The 17190-nt window shown below is 56.7% G+C and overlaps 5 protein-coding genes across 5 annotated transcripts; 3 read left to right on the top strand and 2 right to left on the bottom strand.

The window, feature by feature from the left end:
- Positions 1-440: 440 nt before the first annotated feature.
- Positions 441-3544, top strand: MSH4 (MutS protein msh4; the record flags this gene model as incomplete). Its single annotated transcript, XM_069350981.1, has 20 exons — positions 441-564; positions 603-689; positions 727-798; positions 846-946; positions 987-1013; positions 1056-1128; positions 1335-1490; positions 1585-1736; positions 1772-1871; positions 2120-2148; positions 2185-2300; positions 2335-2403; positions 2443-2507; positions 2548-2610; positions 2653-2690; positions 2733-2807; positions 3021-3108; positions 3149-3241; positions 3281-3336; positions 3377-3544. The coding sequence occupies 20 exons, from the start codon at positions 441-443 to the stop codon at positions 3542-3544; spliced, it is 1752 nt and encodes a 583-aa protein (XP_069211367.1).
- Positions 3545-3734: 190 nt separating this feature from the next.
- Positions 3735-4672, bottom strand: PUP3 (proteasome core particle subunit beta 3; the record flags this gene model as incomplete). Its single annotated transcript, XM_069350980.1, has 7 exons — positions 3735-3783; positions 3830-3924; positions 3963-4059; positions 4109-4312; positions 4362-4426; positions 4479-4598; positions 4670-4672. The coding sequence occupies 7 exons, from the start codon at positions 4670-4672 to the stop codon at positions 3735-3737; spliced, it is 633 nt and encodes a 210-aa protein (XP_069211366.1).
- Positions 4673-5062: 390 nt separating this feature from the next.
- Q8F55_002377 (uncharacterized protein) lies at positions 5063-6634 on the top strand (the record flags this gene model as incomplete). The annotated part of the gene is made up of 11 exons (XM_069350979.1): positions 5063-5100; positions 5135-5220; positions 5261-5320; positions 5356-5730; positions 5766-5834; positions 5871-5977; positions 6024-6109; positions 6146-6191; positions 6228-6330; positions 6371-6525; positions 6563-6634. 11 exons carry the CDS (start codon positions 5063-5065, stop codon positions 6632-6634), a joined length of 1197 nt encoding a protein of 398 aa, XP_069211365.1.
- An 83-nt stretch (positions 6635-6717) lies between these two features.
- Positions 6718-11117, bottom strand: DRS2 (aminophospholipid translocase; the record flags this gene model as incomplete). Its single annotated transcript, XM_069350978.1, has 12 exons — positions 6718-6868; positions 6915-7214; positions 7264-7406; positions 7456-7689; positions 7739-8056; positions 8094-8837; positions 8884-9462; positions 9501-9618; positions 9664-10160; positions 10203-10354; positions 10394-10860; positions 10906-11117. 12 exons carry the CDS (start codon positions 11115-11117, stop codon positions 6718-6720), a joined length of 3915 nt encoding a protein of 1304 aa, XP_069211364.1.
- Positions 11118-11719: 602 nt separating this feature from the next.
- On the top strand, positions 11720-17143 carry TOP2 (DNA topoisomerase 2; the record flags this gene model as incomplete). Its single annotated transcript, XM_069350977.1, has 20 exons — positions 11720-11839; positions 11895-12095; positions 12148-12260; positions 12310-12379; positions 12429-12574; positions 12616-12713; positions 12757-12839; positions 12886-13080; positions 13128-13348; positions 13392-13676; positions 13714-14035; positions 14081-14299; positions 14348-14524; positions 14582-15193; positions 15244-15417; positions 15465-15704; positions 15749-16033; positions 16082-16198; positions 16245-16668; positions 16716-17143. The coding sequence occupies 20 exons, from the start codon at positions 11720-11722 to the stop codon at positions 17141-17143; spliced, it is 4530 nt and encodes a 1509-aa protein (XP_069211363.1).
- Between the last annotated feature and the right edge of the window lie 47 nt (positions 17144-17190).

The following is a 17190-nucleotide window of genomic DNA, read 5'->3' as shown; positions in this document are numbered from 1 at the left end:
ACTTACTCTAACGTATTGACGTCAGATGACTCTCACTCAAGTACGCATCTGCCGCTGATACGACAAACTGACCTTCTTACCAGTTCACAGACGGATCAGGTAGCTTACATTGGGCTCGGCCCACGAACTGCTGAGCTGATATCCCTACCCAGCCTTCAGTAGGACTCTCCACTACCTCAACGTGCATCCCCCTCGCACTGTGATTGTGGGATCTAATCAAAATGCTCCTGCACATTCACAAAGCCGCCACCTCGTTGAAAGTGAAGTCGCCATGCTTGTTGAGAAGATTGAAGATGAGTTTCAGACTCAGTGCCAGGCGCTGCCTCGCAATCAGTGGAGCGCTGAAAAGGGTATGCCTTCGCCCTGTCTCATGCTGACTGGCAGGACTGGAAGCCATCAAACGAGTTTGCTTGCAAGACGATCAGAGGGCATCGCTGGTCATGGCATCGGCGGACCAGAAGCACGCGCTTGCGGCAGCTTCAGCCCTGCTGATTCACAGTGCCTCGAGGCGTGGAGTCGGCTTCAGTGATGGGTCTGTCAAGATCCAGTACAAGACGCTCAATGGTTGGTGAACTGCCTATAGATTTGCTGCTCATCCCCAGGCCACATGTTCATTGATTCCGAGAGCGTCAAGAACCTCGAACTCGTTCAAAACAACCTCAACCTGAAAGGCTCGAACACGCTTCTGTGTACGTAGTGTCAACCCCTACCATCGCTGATTCCAAGCCACACTCAACTCGTGCTTCACTCCAATGGGTGTGCGGCTCCTGAGGACTTCCATCCTTCAGCCCAGCAACCGTAAGTTGTTTTCCGTTCGGTCCTACGTTGCCCTCACCACTGCTCAGAGAGGTACATGATCGAGAACAGGCTGGACGCCGTTCAAGCTCTTGTCCAATCTCCCGACACCTTGCATGGGCTCCGAAAGAGCCTCAAGCAGCTTGATTCTGTAAGAAAAGAGCCTCTCCCCCAGCTCCTTACCCTTCCAGCTCGACTTGGACAAGCTTATCGCGAATGTACGTGACAAAAGCACGACAATGCCGGGCTGACCGGTCCAGCTTTCAATCAACCAACGCAAAGCCAACAACCCCCAGCAGACCGAGCACCGCATCAAGATCCTTCTTCAACTTCGTAGGGTCGTGACAGTCTTGCCCGAGCTGTGTCGCCTTCTGCAGCCCTGCAATGCGGACATCATCAAACGCGCCGTGGTGGTGGGCTAGCATCCGGCTTGGAGTGCAAAGCTGATATCATCTAGCTCATGTCCAGTCCGGGCGTTCAAGCAATCGGGCCCCTCATCGAAGGCAGGTAGCATCGCCGAGCTGAGCTGAGCGCCACAGAGCGAATCAACGACGAATCGGCTCTGGGGAACAGGAAGAACCGAAAGGGACAAGCATCCAAGGGCGAGCGACTCTACGCAATCAAGAGTGATTGCAACGAGCTCCTCGACCTCGCACGCTCCACGTATCAAGAGAACGTCTCTGACATTATGGAGTGTAAGCCTACTTGTTGAGAGTCAGCATCTAATACTTCAGTGGGCAAGAGCTTGGAAAGTTGGTCGTCACTCGAGCAGTCCGTCTGACCATCTAGGGGAGCATAGCATCTACGCCTCGATGGAATGGAGCGAAGTCGGTTACCGGTTCTCCTGTGATATCAGCGAGTTGGATGGCAAGCCCTTGCCGAAGGGGTACACCAACGTCGAGAAGGGGAAGCGTACCGTCAAGTTCTCGTCATCACACTTGGTAAGGACAATCGACAGTTACCGTGCTGACGACAGCACAAACTCAACAGCCGGATGCTGCAAACCCAGCAAGAAGTCTTCCTTATGAGCGACGGGATTGTGGATGACTTGGTCAAGTCTGTGGTAGCCCAGATCAGTGAGCGGTTACACAGGCTGGATTACTTATCACAGGTGACCTATATGAGTGCTCGGAAGCCGTGAGCGATGCTGTTTGGCACCTTGTGATCCACGATGCTGACCTCCCTTCAAGATTGCCCTCGTCGACTTGCTCGTCAGTTTTGGCACCTCATCAAGCAGTAGGTGGAAGCCTCGTGTCCCGCTAACTACAGACATGTCATTTGGTCAGCAGATCCCTCGTGATTATCCCACCTGACTCTGACCCAGTTCGTCCCAAGTTTGCCAACACGCTTGTTGTGAGTGCACGCCACATGGCCATTCTAACCCCAAAGATCAAGAACGGTCGCCATCCTATTCTTGAGGCCACTCTCCCCGCCGGCAACTGCGTCTCAAATGATGTCTACGCGGCAGCTGGGCCAGCTCACTTCCAGCTGATTCAAGGGCCAAAGTGAGTGCGTGTTCTTCCCCTGCTGACAGTGCAGCATGTCGGGCAAGAGTACCTATCTCCGCCAGATCGGCCTCCTGAACGTCCAAGCTATGATCGGCTGTTTGTAAGCTTTCTGAAAGCCAGGGCGGTCTAACATCCACAGTGTCCCGGCGGAGCACGCCCAGTTCAAGCTGCACGACGCTCTTCTGACGCGTCTCTCCAACGACGGTGAGTTGACACGAGAGACGAAGTGAGCTCACCAGGGCAGATTGCATGGAGAAGTCGCTGTCAACTTTCGGCTCAGAAATGGCCACGTCTGCAATGATTCTGGGTGCGGCAGGTCTACAACGGGTGGTGCTTTCTAACGACCCAGGAATTGCATCGTCAAAGTCACTTGTCCTGGTCGACGAGGTACGTGGCATTCAACGCTCGAGATGACCAACTGTGCCCCAGCTTGGTCGCGGGACAGCTCCTGTCGAAGGCGTCGGTCTGGCTCATGCCATTGCCGAGGAGCTTGCGAAGCGCAAGGTGAGTTGTGCTTTGTGCGACGAGTCAGGCTAACGTCAAAGTGTTTCACATTCTTTGCGACTCATTTCCGCGAGCTCGGACAAACGCTGTGCACTCATCCCGGTGTTGTGACGTACGTCAAGGCCGCCCCTTCCCATCAGCTAACTTTGTCGTAGGCTGCATCTCTCAGTCCAGGTTTGTTGGAAAGGCACGTCCCAAGACTGACATTTTCAGAGTAATAGCCACATGGGCGAGACGGGAGAGTTTAGCACTGCCTTCCATTACAAGGTCACCGATGGGCCGTCCAAAGAGGATCACTATGGTGAGCAGAAGGCCACGGCGACACGCTCTAACCACGGCAGGCTTGGAGTTGGCAAAGCTGGCAGCGTTGCCTCCCGCTGTGATGTCGCGCGCTTGGGAGGTGTCAAACAAGTTGACCGAGCTGGAGGAGAGAGGTAGGCGCTGCCGGTTTGTCCTTCGTCTCACTCGTTCAGGACGAAACTCGAAACTCGCCAACGCAGTGGCTTCCCGCCGCAAGGTCATTGTTGAGGTATGAGGTGCTGACGACGAGGGGCTAACAGTATCCCCAGCTGCGCGGCAAACTCCAATCTGTCCTGGAGACCTCCCGGGCAGACGATCCCACTGTGGCCCTCTACCTCGGTAATCTCAAGGCAGACCTGGTCGCCTCGCTGGAGGCGGCTCTGGCAGCAGAGAAGGCGTCCCGCTCGGACGAGGCTGCTGATGGTGGTGAAAAGTAAGAATGGCTGGCACGTAGAAGTGTAGTTCCTTTGACGCGGTAGGCGAGCGCCCTGCCCCCGCACGATTCGATGGTAGAATGATGGCCAGGTCAAACCGACGTCAGTAGCTGTGAGATTGACTACATGCATGACTGCTGCCAAGTGCCTCGGCACTTCTCCTTCTAACAATGACGATGTATCTGGCCGCCGCTCAGTCCATCCTTGAGCGGAGCGTCCGCGTAATGACCTTGTCCTTCGTACTGTGTACTGTCAGCGCATGCCAGCAGCCACCTAGGCCACACTCACATGACGTGGACAACAGCTCCCCAACCACTGAGAGCGTCGCGGTCAACGGCGTTCAGGAGGGTCTGCGAGATGGTCTCGAAGAGGTCCTCGGGCTCCTAGCACGTCAGCATGTTGAAAGCGCCAGTACACGCACGAGATTCTCCTCCCACAGTCCCTCGGCAGCACCGTACAGCTTGTCGGTTGCGGTGCCGGCGACAGCAAAGTCCTTGGGGGTGGTGATACATCCAATGCTGCGTAGTGGTCAGCAGCTGCATGAAGCTCACGCTCCCTTGCACTCACGTGTCCATGGTCGAGATGAAAGGCTTGGGGTTGGGGTTGGAGGGGCTTGCGGGCGCGATACCGGCGATAACGGGCTCGATGAAGTATGGTCCCCAGCGCTTCTCGTAGAGGGTGCTCGACACGAGGTGGGTGAAGGTCTGGGGCGTGATCTCGCGCTCCTCCTTCATGCGGTACATGTTGACGCGGAAGCGCAGCTGCTCGCGCCTAGATGGCGTGTCAGCTGTGGTGTTGGGGCGGCTCTCGAGATACGCACAATGTGTAGACGTCGGTCGCGAGGCCAGGGAGGCCCATGTAGAGAGTGTCGTTGACGGGGAACACCTGGCACGGTCAGCACTGATTGACGTCGCAGCGCCCCATGGCCCCAACCCACCTTGTCAAAGTTGGCCGCGATACTCGTCGCCTGGGCACCGAGACGGAGGTCGGAAGCGATGGCGACGCAGTCCTTTCCAACCATGGCGACGACCGAGCCACCGTTATACTCCATAATCGACTGTGAGGTGTCAGCGCGGCGGGGGGAGGGGACTGGAAGTGCCAGGATGACAGCTCGAGGGAATGACGTACCATGATGGGAGAGTGATGAGGAGGAGGTGCAGAGCCCGAGGCTGATTGAAGAGCTTGTGGGGGGCGGGAGGGGCTTGCTGTGCGCGAGGTCGAGCGTGTCGGCCTATGCTAGACGATGGTTGCGGCAAAGGGATGCAGCGACGTCGATGGAGGTTGAGAGACGAGCGAGGTGGTCGAGTGCTTGTTCACTGGCAGTCGTCGTTTCGTCAGTGGATTCGATGGACGCGCGGCGCTGACGCTGACGAAGGTGAGACGGGAGCAAATGCACGTGAAATCCGCATGGCGATTGCGGAATCAAAATGTCCCTACTCGCAAAGTGGAGGGGCATCGATGTAAACAAAAAGTGACGCAACTCGCGGCTCAGAAAGCAATCTCAACCTCTCCAGCACCACCATGTCAGAACAAAGGCCAATAGCGGAGCTCCCACTACCGTAAGCCGCCCGCATGTGCAGCTCTGACCCCAAGCCACTTTCTCAAAGTGGCGCTCCAGGACAACGGGTACAAGACGGTCGAGGACCTGCAGGGGACTAACGCGGCCGATCTCGCCGTCGGTGAGCGCGGCAGGCGCGAGAGGCACTAACGGCCCCCCAGAGCTCAGCATCGGCGTGCCCCAGGCAGAGGATATCCTGCGCCAGGCCGAGACATCAGCAGGTGAGCGCCATCCCCCTCTCTCTCCTAACGCGCAGCTGGCCCCTCCCGAGCCCCGCCGGAGGCCCTCGATCCAGTCCTAGGCGCGTCACAGGTCCACTCGTCGACCGCGTCCGAGCTCCTCCGCCCGCTCTCGAGGATCCGCTTCTCCACCCTCTCCGTCGCGCTGGACGAGCTCCTCGCGCACTTCGCCCCGCCCCGCCTCGCGCCCCCGGACCACGGCCTCAACCTCAAGGGCAAGCAGCGCGCCGCCGTGCCCCTCGCCGGGCCGATCGCGCCTGGCATGGTGCTCGAGGTGTCCTCGCCCCCGGGGGGAGGCAAGAGCTCGGTGGCGGTTGCTGTCGCGCTCAGTGCGCGCCTGCTGGAAGGGACCGTGGACGAGCCAGTCGAGCCGCCAGAAGTTGTCATAGTTGGTGAGGCGGCATCTTTAACCCTCCGCTGACGCGAGACACGGAGGGGTCGATTACGCCGGGGAGAATACTGCGCGCGGCGAGGACAGTTGTCACGGACACGGCTAGTGAGTGCGGATACCTGGGCACCGCTGATTACCAAGAGCTGCGAGATGCCGTCGACGGCATACACCTCATCAGAGTGGCCACCCAGGTCCAGATGGTCTCGCTCCTGCACACGCTGGAAACCTGGATCGAAGAGCATCCCAAGGTGTGATGCTGTTCTGTGATTTTCGTCAGTCATTGCTGACGGCCAGGTAAAACTTGTCGTCATCGACACGCTCAGCTTCCATTTCCGCCAGCCAACGATGGAGATAAGCGCACGAAAGCGTTTGATGGAGCTGTGGGTGATCTGGTCGACGTCGTTCTAATGCCGCAGCGTCAAGCAGGTTCTGGGCAAGATAGCAACAGTACACGGCTGCGCGGTACGTCTTCCATGCCCCGCCCCCCGCTCATACCAGCAGGTTCTCGTCACCAATCAGCTCGCCACGAAGCTACTCACGGCGGCTAACAAGCCTGCTACCTTCGAAACAGGGGAGAGAGCTGTTCTGATGCCTCAGCTCGGTGAGATATGCCACATGCGAGCTGCCGCTGATGACTCCAGGCGAGACATGGACGACGGATCGAACAGTCCGTGTCGCATTGTTCCGTGGCCCGCCCGGAGACGACCTGCGCTACGCCCACGCTTCCACTGCCTCGTCCACGAGCGCCGGCAGCGCGTTGCAGAACGACATTCCATGGGCCCAGTTTGATATCGACGTGGGTTGCCGTGTCAGCATCGCCCAGCTAACCGCAGGCTGTGGGCCTTCCATGCGACGTGCCCCCAGCTCCAGCTAGAGACGACCTGGAGCCCCGAGCTTATGCCTGAATCCGCAAATGCATAAGAGTGGTGATCACTCGGATCTCTATGTGGTCGCGTACATAGACAACGCGATGTGCGCAATTGCATTACTACAGACCTGAGGGTCGGGCGACGGATGTGTCGTATGCTCGGATGAGACGCGTCTGGTCCTGAGTCTGGTTTTCGGTTTGACTGAAAGCGAAGCCACGCTGGCGACGCATGCGCTGGGTAGCTCGCACCTTCTTGATGGCCTTTTGGAACCTGGAGATGGTCAGCTTGGTCACAAAGCACGCAAATGTCTACGCACTGTTCCTGGCGCGGGCGGTAGTCGGACAGGTTGAACTTCTGGATCTCCTGGACAATGTGGTACGGCGCCGGGTGGTAGGTGCGGCGGTAGTACTTCCAGACATAGTCACGCAAGAGGCAGATGATGGGGAAGAGGATGAGGACGAAGTAGAACACCACGTCCGCCCAGAGGCGAGAGACAATGCCCTTGTACTCGAGGGAGAAGTTGAGCAGTGGCGCAATGAAGGCATACAAGGGGAGCGCGATCATGGTGAAGATGAAGGAGCCGGGAATGGCTGCGATCGTGTACTTTGTCCAGACGCTGCGCGGTGCGTTAGCAATACAGCCCACCCGTTTAACCCTAGACCCACTCTGAGATGAGGGCAGCCTTGCCGAGGACCGTAAGCAGAACCGCCAGGTACAGCATCGTTCCCCAGACCCAGAGGCCACTGTTCTTGCCGTCGGCGGCAATGAGGTCCGCGTAGAAGACGATGCACGAGAAAGCAAAGAGGAGCTGGAGTGATCAGCCTTGATACCAAGAGCACCGAGCAGCGACCACTTACCACACTGTGGTAGATAGCGTTTCCAACCCAGTAGAAGAAGGTGACGGGGGTGAAGAAGTAGTTGTTCTGGCCAAGCTGGTAGAGCTGCGGGTACCGGTCCAGCATACGAGCGCTGACAAATTGGTCGAAGATGCCGATGACAAGAGGAGGAAGGATCGTGAAGACGACGTTGTAGAAGGTCATGGTCCATCCTTCGAACGAGATTTGACCAGAGAAGTCATTGACCCATGAGTACTGGGGAGTGGTCAGCACGTATTCTGTCTGTGTCGGTTGTCCCACTCACCCAGAACAAACACAGCGCGAACGTGATGTTCTTGTAGAACGAGTACAAGATGAGCTTCGACAAGCGCTGGTAACTCCAAGAGCCGTGGACAAGCAGGAGCTTCCTGAGGAAGCGGAACTGCGAGATGGCCACATCGGCAGATCGGGCAGCTTGCAAGCCCTCAACACCCGAGATACCGACGCCGACGTGTGCGGCTTGAATCATGCTGACGTCGTTGGCACCGTCGCCGATGGCCAGGAGGGGCGCCGTAGTGCTCTTCTTCACAAGCTTAACCACAAGTGCCTTCTGGAGAGGCGAGACACGGCAACAGATGACAGCCTGCGCTTGTCAGCGAAGATCAACAGAACCAACATACCTTGCACATGACAGCTAGTTCGAGGAACACCTCCGAGCACTCCTTCTCAAGGGCATACGTCAGACTCCTTCCATCAATGACGAGGGCAAGCTCCTCGACATCGCCACCCAACCTCTGGTTTCGGATGGCGAAGAGGCGCTTGTTCAAGAGCTCGGACGTCTCCAGTTGGGTTTCCGTGTTGATGATGACCAGGTTCATGGACTCTGAGATGAGACGGCAGGAGAGGCCGATGTTGATGGCCGTTTCTTGGCGGTCACCTGTGAGAATCCAGACCTTGATGCCTGCCTGCTGCAGCGTGTGGATCGTGTCGGGAACACCGTCCTGAAGCCTGTCCTCAATGGCAGTGGCACCCAGCAGCTGCAGGTTTTGCTCAATGATCTCGGCAACCTTGTCAAGGGCTTCGGCACGGCCGGATAGTTGGGCAGCAGCGTTGTCGTAGAGGGCGGACCACTCGCGGTACTCCTCCTCAGGAACGTCGCGATAGGCAAGACAGAGTGTGCGGAGACCTTCAGTGGCGTAGTCTTCGAGGTTGACGAGGGTAGGCTCGGCAAACTCCTGCTTGGGGGCAAGTCGCTCGTAGATGACGGTGTCCGCGCCCTTGGTGTACAGCTTGATTCGCCCATCGGGGCCACGAACAACGGTCGACATCCTCTTGCGAGACGAGTTGAATTCGCAGACATTGAGAATCTCCCATTCCTCCTGGCGTCCGTTGACATCGATGAAGACTGACTTTGGCTTGCGAGTCTGAAAAGTGTCAGCACATGCCCACATTGTGATCACTCCGACATACGTGGAAGCGGTAGCCTAGCAGTTCAGCACCTGAAACAAGAGCAGCCTCATCAGGGCTGGAAGCCTGGTAGACCATCTTGCCGTTCTTCTCCTCCGGGATGACTGTGTGGCAGACAGCAAGGAGGGTGAGGAACTCGCGAATCACGGCCCCCTCCTCGTTGTTCTCCAGCGCGCGTTGACGCAAGACGTCAAACGTCTTTTGACCCTGTTCTCTCTTGTTGTCGTCCACGACCTGCGCGTACGGTGTGCCGAAAATCGAGCACTCCCGGAACTCCATTTCGTTGCAAGTGAGGGTTCCAGTCTTGTCCGAGAAGATGTATGCGATTTGGCCCAGCTCCTCCACAAGAGAAGACGTGCGGCAAAGTGCGGGGGTGTCTGTTGGCGCATAGTACATGTCGAGATCCGAGTTGATGAATGACGCTTGCTGGAACTTGACAACCTCCATCGTCATGATAAGCGAGATCGGGATCAAGTTGTTGTAGAGAATGATGAAGGTGAGGATGTTCTCAACGAACTGGCGCGCTTTGTTGGGCATGCCGTCACCGAGCCCAAGGTACCAATCTTGCTTCGAGAAGAACCACTGGGGTTTGTTAGCATGTTTACACGACTGCGACTTACAGTCCGAATGACGTTGCCAATGGTTGACACCAGAGACAGAATGATGAGCAGGATGAACAGGAACAGGATCTGTTTGTTGACCTGTCTCTCAACAGCAGTGCGCTTGACCGGGGCCGTCCTAATGTACGTTAGTACTGTCGTCCACCGTGGCCGAACCACTCACGTTGCGTTACGCATAAGCTTTGTCTGATGGCCACCGTTCACAACGATACCGTAAACCCAACCAGTGTTTCGAAGCTGAGCCCCGCGGAGCAGCATCTGGTTTGGTCCCACAGGAATCTTTGTAGGAGCTGAGCCAGGCTGAGCCGAAGCGACATGGAAGGTTCCATCGTAGGTGTAGAGCGAAGAGTTGGGAGCCTCAGAGAGCAAGTGACCGCGGAGCATGGCTGCGGCTTGAGGGGTGGTGAGACCAGCCGTTGCGGGGTTGGCCTGCTTAATCTTGAGATTTGTCTCGCCGTCCAGATTGGCGGTTTCAACATAGGCCAAACCTTCGGGTTCGCTGCTGCTGAGCAGGACCATGTCGGCAGGGATGAAGTCGTCCGACTCCAAACGGAGAATGTCTCCCACTCGGATCCTCCGCCATGCCCGCGCCTCAAACTGTTGTCCCACCAAGACCATGGCCCGACTGTTGTTGAGCGAGCGATCTGACGCGTGTCGTTTCTGCAAACAAGTCAGCTGCAGCGAGGGACGTGAGGTACGCACGAGGTCTTCCTTGATCTCCTTAAACCCCGAAGCGATGAGGACAACACCGAGAGGGACGATCGTTGTCCAGCGTCCAGTCGGTGACACACCCGGCACCTGCTGGATACAGGCAGTGAACAGGAAGAACAAGTTGGCGGACCGCGAGAACTCGGCTGTTGCTGTCAGCCCAAGTAATCACCACAGCGACGTACAGAAGAGGAACTTTGGCAAGAAGGTAATGGGGCCATACTTTCCCGTCGTGACCGAGTTGCCTTCGTACCCCTTTACCCTGTTCCCCTCGGGGTCGTTCATCATCACTTCGCGTGGGACTCCGTCGAACTTGTCTTTCCGGCCAAGCATTGCGTTGAGACCAAAAGTCCAGTCGACGTCGGTGAGGTAGTCCTCCTTGAACCTTGCCCACCGACTGCGACGATAGCGGCCAGCATAAGGGCTTGCTGTTGGCGCTGAAAATGAGTAGGCTGCAGGCCCGTCTTCATCATCGAACAAGTCGTCCTTCTTGGCCGAATGGTGTCCGGCTGGGGCGACGCCTTCGCCCGCAAACGGCCTGTCAGCGTCGAAGAGGGATGCGTTTGACACCCCGAATCCGTTGCCAGTGCCGCGGGAAGTCGAGGCCATGTACCCTCCTGACGATTGAGTGGGTGGCCCAAAGTCATCATCGCTGAGGAGGCATCAGCGAGGCGCCGACCGACCGGCTAGATCTTACTCGTCAAAGAATGGATCCAAAGCGTAACCTTGTCGGCCATCGCGAGATGTGCTAGCTGCGGTCTGTCCACCACGAGTGTGGCCTGATGAATGGCTTGCTGGGCCATCCAAGAGGTCTTGGTCGAGGTGTGATGAGACGGCTGGGCGTGGCTGGGGTGCCAAGATGTCGTCGAAGGGGTTATTGTCGTCAAACGGGTCGTTGTGCCGCGACATGGTGATTGGTGGTATAAGGCCCTTGTAGGGCGGTCGTAGACGGCAAGTTCAAGTTGATGAGAGTCAAAGGGCAACAGAGACAGTGAAGTGGGTGTGATGTGAGACGTCGACTTCAATGACGGCGAGAGCGGTGCTGCTCAGTTAGCGACGCACGCAGGCCGCTCACTGCACACTGACCGGTCGACGACGACGACACGCAGCAACAACGCAGCCAGCTCGGCGGAGATTCCAGCAATGTCCATTTGGCTCAGGTACGTGCACTGACGCGCGCGTGGCATCGACGCGAAGCTCCTCGTCACCGGTAACGGATTCAGATTTATCAGCACCCCCCAGATTAATTAATTCAATCCCACGTCATTAATTGGGACGCCCCACCCTACTCTCCCACCCCGTCTCGTGAGTGTTCTTTGGAATGTCAACAAAGACATCAGTCGGCCTTGTTTGTTGCTTTCTTGTTTATGCTCAAGACCTTGCTACACAAGCAGGCTCTCTTGTCCTTCACCCTTCCCCGACAGATCGTCTTCTCTGGTCATTCAAGCATACACAGAGCGCAACACACTCCAATCTCATCCCGCCAACCGCTTCTCAGACGGCCATACACAATGTCCGACAGTGAGGCATCCGACTTTCGGTTAGCCGACAGCGACTCAGACGCCTTTGTCGCCCCGACAAAGGCCAAGAAGGCTCCAGCTAAGAAGGCAGCTGCGCCCAAGGCTCCAAAGGTATGTACTGTGATGTCACCAGCTCCACCTTCATACCGCTCACACCATGCTCCAGCCTGCTGCAGCCAAGAAGGCGCCGGCGAAGAAGGCACCTTTGTCCTCCAAGAAGAATCTCCCAAACGACTCAATCACCGAGGATGATGTCTCGAGCGTCAACTCGACACCCATGAAGACCAAGGCCCCCGCACAGAATGATGATGAGGATGACGATCTTCCAAAGCCCACCAAGAAGTCGGCCAGTGAGATGTACCAAAAGGTTGGCCGTTACCCAAAGTGGTGCGAGGAAGCCGCTAATGTTTGGTCCTTAGCTCTCACAACTGGAGCACATTCTCAAGCGTCCCGATACGTACATTGGCTCCGTCGAGCCAGTAACGCAGCCCATGTGGGTCTTCAACTCCGAGACCAAGATGATGGAGAACCGGTATGTGATGAAGTGATGGTGGCGTCCGCTCCGCGTCTGACTTTCGAAGCCCCATCACCTACGTTCCCGGGTTCTTCAAGATCTTTGACGAGATCCTCGTCAACGCTGCTGACAACAAGGTATGCTACAGGTTCACTTCGTAGCGCATCATGCTGACTGTGGCCGCAGACCAACGACCCCACACAAGACTCAATCAAGGTCGAGATTGACCGCGAGAAGAACCAGATCTCCGTTTGGAACAATGGCAAGGGTATTCCGGTTGAGATCCACTCCAAGGAAGGCATCATGATCCCCGAGCTCATCTTCGGGCACCTGTGAGTTGTGGTCCACTGGTGGTAGTGCTGACACCTGGCAGTTTGACATCAAGCAACTACGATGACGACCAGAAGAAGCTTACCGGTGGTCGTAATGGTTACGGTGCAAAGCTCACCAACATCTACTCGCTCGAGTTTAGTGAGAGGAGACGGGACGCCGACGACGGAGCTAACAGTATCAGTTGTCGAGACCGCCGACAAGGTCAATAGCAAGAAGTACAAGCAGGTGTTCTCCAACAACATGGCGAAGAAGGCGGCACCGAAGGCAAGTTTAACGAGGTTTGCGTCGTCGTGCTGGCTGACTGTTGCAGATCCTCGAGAACAAGAAGGGCGAAGAGTGGACCAAGATCACATTCACCCCAGACTTGGCTCGTTTCGGCATGACCAAGATCGACGACGACACCTACGCGCTGCTCCTCAAGCGTGTGTATGATATCGCCGGCACCGTCAAGGACATCAAGGTGTTCCTCAACGGCGAGCGCTTGAAGATCAAGGGCTTCAAGCAGGTGCGTCTTTCTTGGGATCCTCACATCAGCAGTGCTAACTCGCCCAGTACGTTGAGATGTACCTCGCCGCAGACTCTGCCGCTCAAGGAGAGGGCGGCATCGCCCCTGCCAAGCCTACTGTCGTGTACGAGGCGGCAGGAAAGCGCTGGGAGGTTGCGTTCGCCGTCTCGGATGGCGAGTTCAAGCAGGTCTCGTTCACCAACTCTATCGCTACGACCAAGGGTGGTACCCACGTCGACATGATTGCCACGCAGCTGGCCAACAAGCTGTGGGTGGAGCTTCCGCCCGTAGTGAGGGCTAACCATTCGCAGCCTGGCTTCAGCCACCATGAAGAAGAGCAAGACGAACCTCAAACCCTTCCAGCTCAAGAACCACATGTGGCTGTTCATCAACTCCCTCATCGAGAACCCGTCATTCGACTCTCAGACCAAAGAGACTCTCACCTTGAAGAGCTCTGCCTTTGGTAGCAAGTGTGACCTGTCTGAGGACTTCATCAAGAAGGTTTCCAAGACTAGCATCATCGACAACGTGCTGAGCTACGCGCGATTCAAGCAGGAGCAGGCTCTCAAGAAGACTGATGGCTCCAAGCGTTCTCGGTAAGTCCCCCACCTCGTCCAATTCTAACTCGCGCAGCGTTGGCGGAATCACCAAGTTGGACGACGCAAACTGGGCCGGTAGCCGCAGGGCCGACAAGTGTACTCTCATCCTTACCGAAGGTGACTCGGCCAAGACCCTTGCGGTTTCCGCTCTCAGTGCGACGCAGGATGGCCGTGACGCGTTCGGTGTCTTCCCTCTGCGCGGAAAGCTGTTGAACGTTCGCGATGCCAGCCACGACCAGATCATGAAGAACGTTGAGATTGAGAACCTGAAGAAGATTCTTGGTCTCAAGCACAACCAAGTTTACCAGAGCGTCGACAGCTTGCGATACGGCCAGCTGATGATCATGACCGATCAGGTGAGTGAACTCCGCCCCAAGCTCTGCCCGCTGACTATCTTCTAGGATCATGACGGTTCCCATATCAAGGGCCTCATCATCAACTTCCTTGACAGGTTCTACCCGTCTCTGCTCCGCCTCCCCAACTTCCTGGTGGAGTTTATCACGCCAATCGTCAAGGTGAAGAAGGGGAAGCAAGACCTCGCCTTCTACACGATGCCGCAGTACGAAGAGTGGAAGGAGCAGAACAATGGCGGTCGTGGTTGGGACAGCAAGTACCTCAAGGCAAGTGAACCGTACCGTGTTCTGGATGTCCCAGCTGACTGTCAATAGGGTCTTGGTTCCAACGAGACCAAGGATGCTGTTAAATACTTTGCCGACCTGGACAAGCATCGCTTGTCTTTCGACCCGATCAAACCCGAGGACCAGGCCCTCATCGACATGGCCTTCAACAAGAAAAAGGCCGACGACCGCAAAGAGTGGCTGCGCCAGTTCAAGGCAGGTCAACGAGTCTATCTTTGCTAACAACCGCAGCCCGGCACCTACCTTGACCATGATATTAAGCAGATCCCGATTTCCGACTTCGTCAACAAGGAGCTCATCCTGTTCTCCATGGCCGACAACATCCGTTCGATCCCCTCGGTTGCCGACGGACTCAAGCCAGGTCAGCGCAAGGTGCTCTTTGCCTGTTTCAAGCGCAACCTTGTCAAGGAGATCAAGGTGTCGCAGCTGTCTGGTTACGTCGCCGAGAACACCGAGTACCACCACGGCGAACAGAGCTTGCACTCGACTATCATCAGTCTGGCGCAGAGTTTCGTGGGCAGCAACAACATCAACCTTCTCGAGCCGAACGGTCAATTCGGCACTCGTATGCAAGGTGGAAAGGACGCGGCTAGCCCTCGTTACATTTTCACGAGCATCTCGCGCATGACTCGAGCTGTCTACCACCCCTCGGATGACGCGCTTCTTAACTACTTGGTGGAAGATGGCCACCACATCGAACCCGAGTTCTACTTGCCCACCGTTCCTATGGTTCTCATCAACGGTGCGGACGGTATCGGCACTGGTTGGAGTACCTCCATCCCCAACTACAACCCTGTGGATATCGTCGACAACCTGAAGCGTCTGATGAAGGGCGAGGAGCTTGTGGAGATGCAGCCGTGGTTCCGTGGCTTCAACGTGAGTTGTCTTGAACACCCCATTGCTCCCAGGCTAATGAGGGGGAATAGGGATCAATTGAAAAGGTAGAGGGCAGCAAGTACAAGGTCAGTGGCATTGCCACCAAGACCGGCGACACGACTGTCGAAATCACTGAGCTCCCGGTCCGCAAGTGGACCCAGGACTTCAAGGAAATGGTTGAGACCATGACGGCTGGAACGGACAAGGTCCCCAATACTATCAAGGTCAGTACCCCACAACGCAGCTGGAGGCGTGGCTAAAACCCTGCTAGGACTACGAGGAGCATCACACGGATCGCCGTGTCCACTTTAAGCTGCAGATGAAGTCTGAGGCTGCCATGAAGGCCGCCGAAGACGAGGGCTTTGAGAAGTACTTCAAGTTGTCAACGACCATCAGCACCAACAACATGGTTTGCTTCGACCTCCACGGCAAGATCAAGAAGTACAGCTCGCCAGAGGAGATCATGACGGACTACTACCCGAAGCGCCTCGAGTACTACGGCCTTCGCAAGGTAGGTGTCGTAGGGATCTAGTGACCTATTGCTCACAACGACAGCAACATTTGGCCGATGAGCTCAACAAGCAGTTTGAGCGCCTCTCCAACCAGGCCCGCTTCGTCCAGATGATCATCAAGAAGGAGCTGGTCGTGTCGAACAAGAAGAAGGCCGTCATCGTCAAGGAGCTTCGTGAGCTCAAGTTCCGTCCATTCCCCAAGGGCGGAAAGTCCGCCTCGTCTGCAGGAGAGAATGAAGAGGCTCTCGAGGAGGACGAGGACCAGGGATCCGACAACGATTACGACTATCTGCTGGGCATGGCCATTTGGAGCTTGACAACTGAGAAGGTAGGCTCGCCGTGGTCACAGTGTGAACTCAGCTAATTCGTCTTCCAGGTCAACAAGCTTCTGGCGGAGCGCGATGTGAAGGAGGCGGAGCTCATCGAGCTTCTCAAGCTTAGCCCTCAAGACATCTGGACTCAGGACCTGGACAGCTTCCTCGTTGAGTGGGAGGTATGTTTGATCGTGGTCGGGTGGAAACTGGGGCTGACATTTGTAGCGTTCCCTCGAGCTGGACGAAGCCATGGAGAAGCTCACCAAGCCCAAGTCGAAGGCTGCGGCGAAGAATGCGACCAAGGCCCGCAAGCGCGCCAAGGGCGAGGAAACAGATGACTCTGACGATGAGTTTATCGTCAAGAAGGAGCCTAAGCGTCGTGCTCCGGCGAAGCCGAAGGCACCGGCAGCGAAAGCTTCAGCCGCTGCCTCCACGGCTGCAACGTCACTCGCGCCAACGACGACGGCGTCCGTTGCGACGTCGGTTCTCCCTTCCGCAGTCTCTTCGCCTGGGAAGCGTGACAGCACAAATATTTCAGACAGTTCGGACTTTGACGACAAGCCACCCGCAAAGAAGACGGCTGCAGGCCGGACAGCCAAACCTAAAGCCAAGCCGGTCACGATCGACATTGACGACTCTGATGACGACGGTAAGTGTTGGTCAATGTCGGGTTGTTCCCTGCTGACAGCGTCATAGTCTTCACCGCCCCAGTAGCCTCAGCGGTCTCGTCAAAGCCTGTGTCAGCAGCGTCCAGCTCTAAGTCTGCCCCGAAGCCCGTCGACCTACCAAGCGACTCGGACGATGAGATCCTAGCCAAGCCGAAGCCCAAGCCTGCGCCGAAGAAGAGGGTGCTCAAGAAGGCAGGCTCTGATGACGATCTTGATCTCCTCGGCTCATCTTCAAAGGCCAAGAAGCCGGCATCCAAGCCAGCTGCGAAGGCGGCCCCCAAGAAAGCAGCACCTGCGAAGGGCAAGGCCAAGAAGGACGAGTCTGATTTCGACCAGAGTGACTCTGATGTTGTGGTGGCGCCGCCTCCTCGAGTAACAGCCCGAGCCGGCCGCGCTGCAGCAGCAAAGAAGACGACATATGTGGACCTTTCCGACTTGGACAACGACTCTGATTGAAGTGCGCGCCACTGAGCATTCTGGTGCCCCAATGTGTGTTATTTGTG

The sequence above is a fragment of the Vanrija albida genome (genome assembly GCF_041260175.1).
Source record: "Vanrija albida strain AlHP1 chromosome Unknown contig_2, whole genome shotgun sequence".
NCBI lineage: Eukaryota > Fungi > Basidiomycota > Tremellomycetes > Trichosporonales > Trichosporonaceae > Vanrija > Vanrija albida.
Note: the sequence above shows the minus strand (reverse complement) of the source record. Positions and strands in the feature narration are given on the sequence as shown.